Below are 12,573 nucleotides of genomic sequence, written 5' to 3' on the forward strand. Positions count from 1 at the left end.
CAGTGAGACCCTGACTCTAAATAAAATACAAAATAGGGCTGTGGGTGTGGCTCAGTGGTCAAGTGCCTCTGAGTTCAATCCCGAGTACAAAAAAAAAAAAAAAGCTTACCCACTTCAACTCCATGTAGACTCTGACTCCATAACTCACCTTGATTTGCCACTTCTGTCATTCAAGGAGGGACCCTCTAGATGCTGTCTCTCCTCAGGGATCTAGTCTATGTCTCCCTGTTTCGGTGAAGGCATTTGGGCCACCACAGGCCACTTCAGGCCCCCTCCCCTTGCTACTCTGATCAGCTGCTCATTACTTTATGCTTGTTGGCCTGGGTAAACTTCACATATTACAGGAACTCCTAAAAAAGAATCCAGTTAATAAAGGTCCATGGTATTTTTATTATTTTTAAACCCACCCCCATGCTAGGTGCTCAACAAATTCTTTTTTGTTTGTTTGTTTGTTTTTTATTTTTTAGCTTTAGGTGGACACAATATCTTTATTTTTATGTGGTGCTGAGGATTGAACCCAGTACCTCACGCATGCCAGGCGAGCATGCTACCACTTGAGCCATATCCCCAGCCCTGTTGTTTGTTTGTTTAAAGAGAGTGAGGGGGAGAGAGAGAGAGAGATAATTTTTTTTTTTTAAATATTTATTTTTTTTTAGATTTCGGCAGATACAACATCTCTGTTTGTATGTGGTGCTGAGGATCGAACCCGGGCCGCACGCATGCCAGGCGAGCGCGCTACCGCTTGAGCCACATCCCCAGCCCTGTTGTTTGTTTTTTAAAAAAATATTTTTATTTTTAAATTGTAGTTGGACACAATATCTTTATTTATTATTTTTTATGTGTGCCTAGGATCGTACCCAGGGCCTCGAATGTGCTAAGTGAGTGCTCTACCACTGAGCCACAATCCCTGCCCTTTGTTTTTTTTAACCTTTGTTTTGTTTTTATGTGGTCCTAAGGATCAAACCAAGTACCTCACACTCTACACTGAGCTACAAGCCCAGCCCCAACAAATTCGTACAGAATGGATGAAGAGGCAGGAATTGTGATGACAGTAGTTCAAGTCCTCCTCATCTCACACCTGGATTTATATCACTAGTCTCTTAATCTAGACTGTTCCTAATCCAGATTTAGGACACTACCACTGGAGCGCTTCTTATCCATTCTCTTCAGGGAAAGCTTGTGCTTCAACATTTCTGACAGTTAGGACCACAGCTCTAAACTGCTGGGCTGCCTGCATCCCGATCCTCCCTGCCTTTCGGTCTTATCTGCGGGCTCTCTGTTCTGCACTCCGCGTCCTTGCAGTTCCTAGAGTGTTCTGTGTGCCCTTCCTGGCTGATTAGGAGCCCTGCTGGAGCCCACCTGGCAAGCTCAAGCTTTTCCTTGTCACTTCCTCTAAGCAGAATAAGGTGCTACCTCCTTCTCGTAGCTCCACCCACCACCCTATTGTTCTGGACTGCTTTCCTTGTAGGCCCAAATCTGGAGGCTTCTTCAGGGCAGGGCCATCTTTTTCTTGCCTCATCTCCCTGGAGATGCTGTGTGCACAAGGCCGGGAATGCCTGTTGATCATATGAATACTACTTACATCTATCCTCTTAAGAGGACAGCGTGCATCTTTCTGGTTCCTTGACAGATATTTCCTTCGAACTATATGAACTTTATTGAAAATTGACAATGATGAGTCATATCTTGGCAAACAAAACGCAAAGCCTCGGGGACTGGAGTAGGGGGTTGCTAATGGGTCTTACAGGTGAAATCTGGCTCTTCCCTGAATCTGCCCGGCAGGTCTCAAACACCGGGAGTGGGAGGGCCCCTTTCCTCGGTGGACAGGTGATTTATTGGCTGGGAAGCTTCCGTGGTGATTTAGTTGTGGAAGGGCGCCTTTCGAAGTGTAGGCCAATGCCTGGCCCCGGCGGGGAGCGGCCGCCCACAACCGCCGGCCGGAAGGGGACGCGGGGGTCGTGGAGGCCGGCCCGCGCCTGGCAGCCAAGGCTCTGTGGGCGTGCGGCCCGGGCGCTGTCGACCTGGTGCTCCCCGAGCGTGGGCTGGAGACCCAGCGGCCTGGGAAGGGCCCCAGCCCCACGGGCGCCGGGTCCCCGTGCTCTCCGCGGTCGGAGGAAGTTTCTGTGCTTTGCTGCCTTGGCGTACTGCTGCTCCGAAGGAGGACACTGAGATACCGCGCGCCGCCAGGAGGCTCTGGCTGCCCAGCGGGGGTCGGGCCGGGGGCGGGGCCGGGGCCAGAGCGCGGGGCCCGGCGGGCGGCTCGGCAATCCAGGCCGCCTTTTGCAGCCGCCCGCGGCCGCGCCGGGCTCTGCGCGCCGCGCTCCAGCCTCCTCCCCCGGTGGTGGTGGCGGCAGCAGCAGCGGCCCCAGCCCCGCGCCCCCCGCGCCCCGCGCCGCGCGGCCCCGCCGCGGTCACACGCTGAGCAGCCCGCGGCCGCCTCCGCCCTGCGCTTTGTGGAGCCGCGCCGAGTGACAGGCAGCGGTCCCTCGCCGCCCCCGGCCCGTGCGCTTACCTGTGGCTGCCGGGGTCGGCCGCGCGGGACCGGCTCGGAGCCCTGAGGTGGGGGCCGGGGCGGGAGGGACTGCTCGGGAGGAATGGGACAAAGTGAAAGTCTCCCGGCCGGGCTCAGGGACGGGTCTGAGACTGCTGCGAAAATGGAGGGGGGCGGTGAGGGGCGTCTGGAGAAAGGAAGGGGTGCTGCGATTCTTTATTTGGAGTGGCTTTTAATGTCGGAGATGGCGGGGCAGGCCGCCTGGGCTTCGGGCTCCCAGCCGGCTTCCGCGATGCCGGTGCCTTCCTGGTGAATTCCTGGATTAAGGAACCGGGCCTTTCAACCACCTAGGGTGCCCTTCTGGAAGAGTCACCAGGTTTGGTTCTGTTTCCCTTCTGCCCAACACTTCTAGGAAGCTTCGTTCTCGAGCAGAAAGCAGTTGTGCTGTTTTATTGAAACGTGGGCATATTTGTTGTTTAGACCTTCGTGGGCCAGACTACGTCTGGTAGCATGGGGGAAAATCTTAGCTATATAGAGAGTATGTCTTTTCTCTTAAATGTGCTGCCCAGGTTGGGGTTTCGATGGGGGCTGCCCGAGGCCCGCGCTTGCGGGTGGGTCCCAGCTGTGTTGCCGAAATATTCTTCCAGCCTAGTCAATATTCCCTAGCTGAGACTTTTTTGTGGTGGTTATTCTGCTGATTGCAGATATCTTTGCTTTGCTGACATCCTGTTTTGGTTTTTTTTTTTTTTTTTTTTTTTTTTTTTTTTGGATTTTACATCCCATTTATTTCTTTTTATCACAGAAGCGCTTCGTTAAGGGACTCAGGCAGTACGGCAAGAACTTCTTCAGAATTAGAAAGGAGCTGCTTCCCAATAAGGAAACAGTGAGTACAATCGGACTTTATGTAACTTGATTTTTTTTCCCTCTTTGCTCCTGCTGCTTCTCTGCAATTGATCTTAGGAAATGGTTTCCTTTAACCCTGTGCGGTGCTCAGACTCAGGCTGGCATCTAGAATTGTATTGGTCCCACTTCCTTTTAATTTTAGCTTGTGAATTTAGATGGTAAGGTGACATATTATGCTCATCACCCTCAAGAACTGTGTTGTAACTGCAGTAACAGAAAAGCCTTTGGGAGCAGAGGGTGAATTAGAGGAGGGATTGTGGCATGTTACCACGCCTAATGTTAACCACAGTGGCTGGGATAGGAAATGCCATTTATCACTAGTTTGGATTTGGTAATTGGCAAAGTTCATCAACCAAGCCAGACAAGAGAATTAAGGGGTTTGTGATTCCCTGTAATTTGAATTCTGTTAGGATCCCCCCCCCCCTTCTTATAAAGTTGCTCTTTTGAAGAGTAGTTTTTAACTCTTAATATTCTTAGCCCTAAAAGTATGCACTTTTCATTGGACTAATGCAAAGGGTTTTTATACGTTTTTAAACGGAGCTTTTTAAAAAATTCCTTTGATATTTCACAAAGCTGGGGATCATATCTGACAATACTCCTGATAAGCTTGGGGTAGGAGGTTTTGCTAAGGAAACTTCAGAATGAAATTGTACGAAGGTAATGCTGGAAGGAATTCAGTTTCATTAGCCTGTAATTGCAACCCTCCTGAATATAAGTGGTGTTGAGAAGGGAGAGTGGACTTCTGGCTAGGTCAGAGAATAGGGTCCATTGAGGAAGGAACAGGACCAGCCACTTCCCATTTCCTATTCCTTCCCAATTGGACCCAATAACTGGAAGTATTCTTCAGGACTTTTTTTGGGATTGGGGGTAGGGTTGGACAGAGGGGAGTTGATATTTAATCTGCATATACACAGGGCTGTTTTTAATAAGTGGAAGATAGAGGAAGAATATCCATTATAAAGTGGGTAGTAGAATTTTTGTTGGTCTGCTTTTGTTGTCTATTGGTATCCTTTAGCAATTTGTCTTACTCAATTTTGTTTCTTCTTTCTTTTTTTTTTTTTTTTTTTTTAAGAACTCTTTCTGGATACTGCACTATACAGTACCTTGATGACCTCATGATGATGCATAATGGGAAAGAAAGGTTCTGAGATTTTAAGTACAGCCTACTACAATTGATGGCTATATCAATTAGATTAAACTTTTATTTATATTTTTGTGCGTCTACATATGCTGGGATGGGTCATTGAGAGTGGTTGGGAGAGAGAAAACCATTTATAAGTATTAAAATAAAATGTATTATGGAACCAATCTCTATAATCAACTTATTTTTTCTTTTTCCAGAACAGGTTGGAAAGGGGTAATTACTGTGAGACAGTGAAATAAAGTTTTCTGGGGAATTTAGTTGTTTGTGCTTCATACATAACTTTTAAAATTTAAAATGGCTTGAGTTAAGTGTAGGAGTTTTGGTTTGGCTGAGTGAAAAGGAGTCCATGCGAGTAAATTTGTCCTGAAGTTGTGAACAGCCAGCTTGTTCCCTCTCAAGTCAAGTTTTATATATCCCTGTGCTCTGCTTAAAGTTGTAAACCATGAAGAATTTTATACAAGAAATTTCTTGAAAATCGTTTTTATCTTTCTGGTTTAAAAAGTACTTAGAGTAGGGCTGGGGATGTGGCTCAAGCGGTAGCGCGCTCGCCTGGCATGCGTGCGGCCCGGGTTCGATCCTCAGCACCACATACAAACAATGATGTTGTGTCCGCCAAAAACTGAAAAATAAATATTAAAATTCTCTCTCTTCTCTCTCTCTCTCTCTCTCTCTCTCTCTCTCTCTCTAAAAAAAAAAAAAAAGTACTTAGAGTGGCACAATTAAACATTAAATCAAAAGTCTACCATCTATCATTAAGAAACAAACAAGGAAAATCGGTAGCGCGCTCGCCTGGCATGCGTGCGGCCCGGGTTCGATCCTCAGCACCACATACACACAACGATGTTGTGTCCGCCAAAAACTAAAAAATAAATATTAAAAAAAAAAGGGAGAATATCATTAAGAAACACCAGACAGGCTGGGGTTGTGGCTCACCGGGTAGAGCACTCACCTAACACATGTGAGGCCCTGGATTCAATCCTCAGCACCACATAAAAAGAAATAAATAAGTAAAATAAAGGTACTGTGTCCAATTACAACTAAAATATTAAAAAAAAAAAAAAAAGCCAGACAGTTTTATCTAGCATTTTATCTCTGTGGTGGAAACAGACCTGACTAACCTTTAACCTAGGTAAGGCTCTTCTGATCTGTTTTTCTAATTAGAAATTATAAAGTTAACTTCTTAATCTGTCTTCTCACTGTTGGGTGTCCCTTTTCATTGATGACACCCGACTCGGCAAACAGCCTTTTCTTGTTCTAGCTGCTCTTGGTACACCAGCCTTGTGAGCTGCCTCTCTGGTTGTCTTTCCTGAGACCTTTCCCCATTACTCACTGGTGGTGACCGTTCCCTTCCCTTCTGGCCCCTTCCTCTTACTCAGGGGGCATCATCAGTGGAGTAAATGGGAGAGTGGTTTGCAGAAATGGAAGGTTTACTGTGGCTGATGTGCTAGGCATTCAGTGTCCTGCTCTCTTTGGACTACAAGGGAGGAGTTTGGTAGTAGGGGAAGTCTGTAGGTATAGTTAGTAATCACCTGGGAGAAGCACTCATCTTCTATTTCCTTACTTATCAGTGTAGCCAGGCTAATCATTCACAGCCCTCAGGGAGGGGAGGTCAAAGGTGGTTTTCATTTTTGCTTTGGAAGATGAGAAAATCAGAAGATACCAGTGTTCTTGGTTCAAAATTTCCTTTGTAGAATTTTTATGGTCTTGCTCTTTTTTATAGTAAATCCCTTTAATCTAGGTACTTCCCACATTCACCTCTGTCTACCAGAATTATTAACTCATTTCTTTGCTATTCTCAAGTGACTTGAAACTTCAGAAGGGCATCAGCATCCAAAAGAACATGCCTGTTCTGGCATGGAGCAGGGCCAGCAGCCCTGTGTGCTATTCTTGGCCTTACCAGAAAATATAGTACTTGATGATCTCTTTGAACTGTGCAGTCTGCTTGGAGTAGGGCAGTGGGAAGTTCAGGTCACATCCCGACAAGGACTGGGAATTTATTTTATCTGAAATTATAGTTCTGTACATGAGAATATTATAGTTGCTACCATCTTTATCAAAATGTTTGCACACCTTTAGCGTTTGCTGTGCCTGAGAACAAAGTGATGGTTCTTGCCTTCTCTGCCAGTGACTTCTTGCAAGATTATTCAACCTCTCTGTCCTTGAATTTTTGTATGTATAAAATGAAGTGATAATTCTTACTCCTTAGAATTGTCTGGAGAATTTAAGTGAGATAATGTCTGTAAAAAATGTATAAGAACAATTGAAAGCAATTGTTCTTCCATGTTGGGTCTGAATAAGAAAAGCAGCTACTTGTTTTCGTTAATCTGTTCTGCCAAACCCTTTCAATTGAAAAGCTGGGAGGAGTGGAGAAGGGCCCTCCTTAGTTTAGGAACATTCCTCCTCACCCTTGAAGCTGGGTTGAAGGGACTGGGTTTCTGCCAGTTCATCTTATACAGTTAGGTCAGAGGAGGGATCCTGGTGGGCAAGGCCTTAAACAGTTTCCTAGCTCTTTTGGTTTCTGGTGTTTATTAAACAGATACTATATCTGACTTTTCTCCTAACGTTGCTATGCCCTGAAGTGGGAATAGTGGCCACAGTTGCGGAAAACCAACTGTTTATGGAGGTTTAGTTGGATGGGTATTGCATGTTAACCTCATGGTACCCAAGGGAATGCTGCAGTTGAGGTCTTTTAGTATCATGGTTATACAGATACCCTGTAGTTTATTCTACCCACGCTGTTTCTTCCTCTCTATGGCCGTTTGTTTCTCTTTAATATGCTTATAAAGTGTATAATTAGTAGCAGAATGTGGTAAGGAGCCAGCTGAACATCTCAGGTCCACCTTGGTAGCATAATTCTCCCTCAAGGCACCTTTTGCCCTAAACCACATCTCAGTTTTGGGTGTGAGTATGTTTGTTTAAATCACAGTGAGTATTCTCTCACTGGCCTTCTAAGATGACCCTGGGGAATCAGGCTCCTGGATTCTGCTTTGAGCACTGCTGCTTTTTTGTTGGGTAGATGAGTTACATGGCCTTTGATGTTAAGATAAAACCTGAAAACATAGGAGGTCTGATAGGGTCAGATCTTAAACCTAGAGGGTAATATTATAAATAATACAAAATCATGGGTGATCCAAAAATACACACACACATGTACTATTTTTTTTTTCTTTTAGCATTTATTGCCATTTTCTGCAAAACCATCAGCATTTCTCAGGCCTTCTGTTACTCTTGAGAACGGGTCTCTCTTTGTCTGGCACCTAGGTTGGATGATGACCTTTGTCTACAGCGCTGTGTGCTGTTTCCAGCGTTGGGGTGTAGTTGGGAGCACCTCTCTTCAGTGCTGTTATTCTTGTCTTATATGCAGTGAACACCAGTGCAGTGAACAGTTTGATCTGCCCACTTGGCAGGGGAGAGGTGCCCTAAACTGCTAGCTTCCTGAGGGGAAGAAAGGCTTGAAGGGTGCGCCTTGGCTCTCCTCTTTATTTCTGAGCACTTAACCCAGTTTAGGTTTTATAAGCTCAGTTGATGACAGTTGATATTTACTAGAAATTCATTTTCATTCACTTTCCATTTTCAGAACTAAACATTTTATATCGTTTGTTTATTTCTAAAGTTTAGGATAAGTGCTTTAATGGGTGGAATGTCCCCCTGCCCAGCAGGGAGCTGGCATTGCAGGAGGAAGGTGGACCTCTTGCATGTCTTGCAGTGCTTGGAAGAATGTCAGGGCCTTGGTGGGTTCCTGAAGGGCAAGTTTCAGAATAAGATGTTGAAAGTGGACTTTGATGGTGGTGCTCATTTTTGATGGGCTTCTGTTTGGGAGGGTGAAGGAAAAGCAACTGTGCAGCCATAGGAAGTATCATGAGCAAGAGCACAGAGGCAGGAAATTGTAAAACATGCCCAGCAGGGACAGCACATGTGCAGAGGAGATTATATAAACAGATTCAGGAAAACCTGGGCCAAAATTTTGGCTCGGAAGTAGAGTTTGGGGGACCTTGAACAACCTCCAAAGAGTGGAAGCAGGACCCATTTCTGAAGGCTTTTTGAGAAGAGAAGTGAGGGCAACACCACTGAGCTGTGGAGCCAGGGACAGGATGAGCATCCTTATCTACGGGATAAGGACGCAGGGGAGGCTCAGTAATGATTCAGATTTAGAAGAAGGCGTAAAATGGTGACTTGAAAATTGACTTCTGGGAATGGAAGTCTACTCTTCATCTTGATTTTTCCTTAACGAAAGCCCAGTGAAGGGACAGTTGGTTTTGATGTTTTTATTAACTTTGGGTCATGGGATGAAAAGTTTTACAGATTTAGATTTTTAATTTGAGAAATAACATGAAAACCAACCATCTTTCTCAGCCATATTTCTGTGAGTTGAATTCTATTAAATATGTGCATAACTACTAGATATTAATTGTTCTTTTCTCCAGGCAAAAATGTTATTTACATAGAGCATATTTCCCCAACAACGAATAAATACTGTTGAGAAAGGGCTTTAAGACCAAGTAATCAAGATTCTGTTAATCTTGAGAGGTTAAAAATGATTCTAGCATTCATTATAAGTTTACAGCATAAAATTTATTTAATTTCAGATTATAACCTTAGATAAACAAGTTTCCAGCCTCATTAATGCTTAATCTAATGTTACATAACAAAGTATGGAAGAAGTTGACACTATTGAGAACTGGCAAAAGTGTTACAGCTGCTTAACAATGCTTTAGAAGATCTTTCGTTTTAAATCTCCTGCCTCTAGTACAACTGAAAATCCTAGCTGCCCCCAGTGAGGTACTCAGGGCTGTATTATCACCATCACCTGGGAGCTTGTGAAAATTGTAGGCTCTCAGGCCCTTTGTCCATGGCCATTGAGCCAGAATCTGCATTTTAATAAGCTCCCGAGGTGATTCAAATCTACTGTAAAAGTAAGGGGGCAGCTGCTGTTTACAGTAATGCAGACTTCCAGTATGCAGACTAATGCTATGGCACATTCATTCTTTTAAGTTGTAAATTGTATCACTGTTAGGGGTTGGTTTTTTGATTTTTTGTTTGTTTGTTTTTCAAATTATTACAAAGTGTCTCAAATATATCTGGGCTTATTTCCATTCTCCATAATAGAATTTCTTTAAGGCTTTTTTTCTTTTTCTCTTTGTGCTGCTAAGAATGGGCCTTTGCATATGCAGGTGCTCTACCACTGAGCTACATTCCGAGCCCTAGAATTTAATGGAGTTATTTTCCCATCTCTACTCCATTTCCCCCTAGAAACACAGTTGTAACTCCTGTCTTATTTAATATAAAAACCCTTGCACTTCTCAGTACTCTGTATCATGAAGACAGCGTGTTAGACCATGTCAGACCTTACTTCAGTTTCCAGCAAAACTTTTTATTGGAAAGGATAATGTTCTCATTAATTAATAAGAAGCTTTCGTGTGCTTTAATTCTAAAGTTTTTTAAGGTGTTGCTTTCTTTTGCTGCCACCCCTTCCGTGTGAGAAGAAATGTAAGCACTTTGAGGGTTTAACAAGATGAGTAGAAGGAGAGACTTGTGTGCCATACTGTCTCGTAATAACTGATTCTACCTAAATGTAAAGAGTTGGAATTTTCCACTAAAGGCAAAAGTGACTACCAGTAGAAACAGGCACTGCATTTTGGCAGCAATTACTGTGATCTTACAGAAATTGCAGTGCTGAGGGACACAGGCTTGAATCTATTAATTCTGATAGTCTAAACTGTATGGATACTTTGGGTGGGGGTCCAGTCTTAACTAAGGTGATCCAAGAGAGGTGACTTATATAAGTGAACCGATTAAATAGTTTGTATATGAGAAACTCCTGGTGCTGATGTTGGAAAGAAGAGGAGATACTAAAATGTTTTGTGGTTTTTGTAAACCAAGGGCTTTGGATATTTGCTGTTTTCCGTGTCAGCATGTATTGGCTTCATCCTACATATGAGGACTAGTGGAAATGGCATGTGGGCGTGTAATTACGTGAAATTTCTTGCTTGTGGCAATTGCACCCATATGAAGAATGCCTTAGATTTTTTAGGTGCTGTTGAACAGCATGTGTACAAGGTTAATTGAAAAGCAAAGGGGAAAGAAATTTCTTGTTATTTGCTGTTGGTATTTCTTAGTATTTGCCTGGATCTTGTTTACCTGGATGACTTTTAGGTGGATGTTTGTGGCTTTGTTTTGTGTGTGTGTGTGTGTGTGTGTGTGTTTTAAGCCTTATAAGAGCTGTGAACACATATTGACTTTGAAAACTGAGTTTGCAAAGTAAGTTTGAAAAAAAAAATCTGTCTTAGAAAACTCTTTAATATTGAGTTTTAAAATATATTTGAAATGATTATCCTTGAATAATTGGTTCATTTTAATCTCATTTGAAGTTATGTCCTTGATAATACTTAGGAGACTGGAGTAAAAATTATTGTTTTGAGAAGTAAAGTAAAACTTGAACCTCAGTCTGAAAACATCCCCTCCACCTCAAATTAAACATTTTCCCATTGTATACAGTTTGGAAACTATTAATTGAAAAGCAAGGGGGAAAGAAATTTCTTGAAACACTGGAAATCCTTTAAGCTAAGTTTTGTTTTTTGTGGTTGTTTTAAGATGTTCGGTTTCCTTTTGTGTTTGTGTGGGGGAGGGGCAGTGCTGGGGAGGTAACCTAGGGCCTTGTGCATGCTAGACAAGTGCCCTACCACTGAGCTACATCCCCCCCACCCCCAAGTAAGTTTTACTACTAACAGCCCTTGTTATTTTCTTTTTCCCACTTTGGAAATTTGAATCTTTGTTTTGTGCAACTGTCTTAAATCATCTTCTGAATCCTCTTAGTTGTGGCATCCTGATGCCCAGCATCTAACTATTGAGGTGTTTGCACCGTAATGTAGGCAGAGTTGGGAGTTTGGGGGGAGTTTTTTGATAACCCCAGACTTGTGCCAATTAGGATAGGCATGAGTAAGAGAGTGAGGTCTCTCATGGAGCTCACAGCTAGGAAAGGGGCCAGCTGGGCTGGGTGCTTCTCTGGAAGGTTCCTTAGTCACCTCATTTACAGAAGTCTTGCTGGGGCTGCACAGTTTTGAAAGTCTTATGCACCCTTATGCGGGCCACTTGGCTGTTTACACAGAGGGCCAGCTTATCTCTTCAATTTGTTCTGCCCTTTACCTATTAATTTTTATCTTGGACTTGACTCTGCTTCCTCTTGTCCGGTCATTTCTATTCACATAGATGCATATACGTAACTAAGTAGAGCACAAGGCTTTCTGGGTAGGAACTGCATTTTTATGCCTCTGTGTTACTTTTAGTGTTCTATAATAGGCCCTTACTTAATATTTGTTAAAAATGAACTATGTGTTGTGGAAAGAGAAAAAATGAAATATGTGTGTATTCACACTTGATACTAATGGTTTAGGAGTACATCATAACCACAGAGATAATCAGTCCTAAGATAAAACTAACTCCTAGTGTTTAAGGAAATGATTTCCTCATCCTTGGTTCATTGTGTTGGTTTGCAGGGCTATATCATTGTTTTGTTTGTTTGTTTGTTTAGTTGTTGATGGGCCTTTATTAAACTTATTTACTTTTATTTATTTATTTCTTTTTTGGTGGTGGTGCTGGGGATTGAACCCAGGACCTTGTGTATACAAGGCAAGCACTCCACCTGCTGAGCTACATCCCCAGCCCCTGAATTTATTTACTTATATGTGATGCTGAGAATTGAACCCAGTGCCTCACACCTGCTAGGCAAGGGCTCTACCACCGAGCTACAACTCCAGGCCTGATATAATTGTTTTCAAGACCAGTGAAAGGACTTTAACTTTATGTAATAGACAGAAAATCCTTGTTAAACTCAAGTGTTCCAAGATGCTAAGACTAGAACTTGGGGTTTCACTCTGCCATGCTGGGCCTTCCTGTTCTGTGCCATACTCTGTCTCGTAATAACTGATTCCACTTAAGTGTAAAGAGTTGAAATTGTCAGCTCTACTTCTGCATAGCGGTTCTGTGTTGTAGATTATTTAAAGATTAAAACCTGTTTATTTTTCTTAGCAGTTTTATT

At 43.3% G+C, this 12,573-nt stretch overlaps 1 protein-coding gene across 16 annotated transcripts in view; it reads left to right on the forward strand.

Annotated features, from left to right (window-relative positions):
• The window catches only part of Rere (arginine-glutamic acid dipeptide repeats), a 396,746-nt gene that overhangs the window by 330,676 nt on the left and 53,497 nt on the right, over window positions 1-12,573 (forward strand). For 14 of the 16 annotated variants that reach the window (XM_058572685.1, XM_058572684.1, XM_058572687.1 and 11 more), the window contains one exon: window positions 3,294-3,374. The exons of 1 other annotated variant lie outside the window; for it this stretch is intronic. In XM_058572685.1, the coding sequence (XP_058428668.1) occupies window positions 3,294-3,374 (81 nt within the window). Of the gene's footprint in view, window positions 1-2,497; window positions 2,560-3,293; window positions 3,375-12,573 lie in introns of those variants that run through there. One more of the 16 variants, XM_046424819.2, reaches the window with a different exon arrangement.

Source organism: Marmota monax, unplaced genomic scaffold (assembly GCF_021218885.2).
Source record: "Marmota monax isolate L192 unplaced genomic scaffold, Marmota_monax_Labrador192_F-V1.1 WCK01_AAM20220418_F8-fsc00080, whole genome shotgun sequence".
In the NCBI taxonomy this organism is placed as follows: Eukaryota; Metazoa; Chordata; class Mammalia; order Rodentia; family Sciuridae; genus Marmota; species Marmota monax.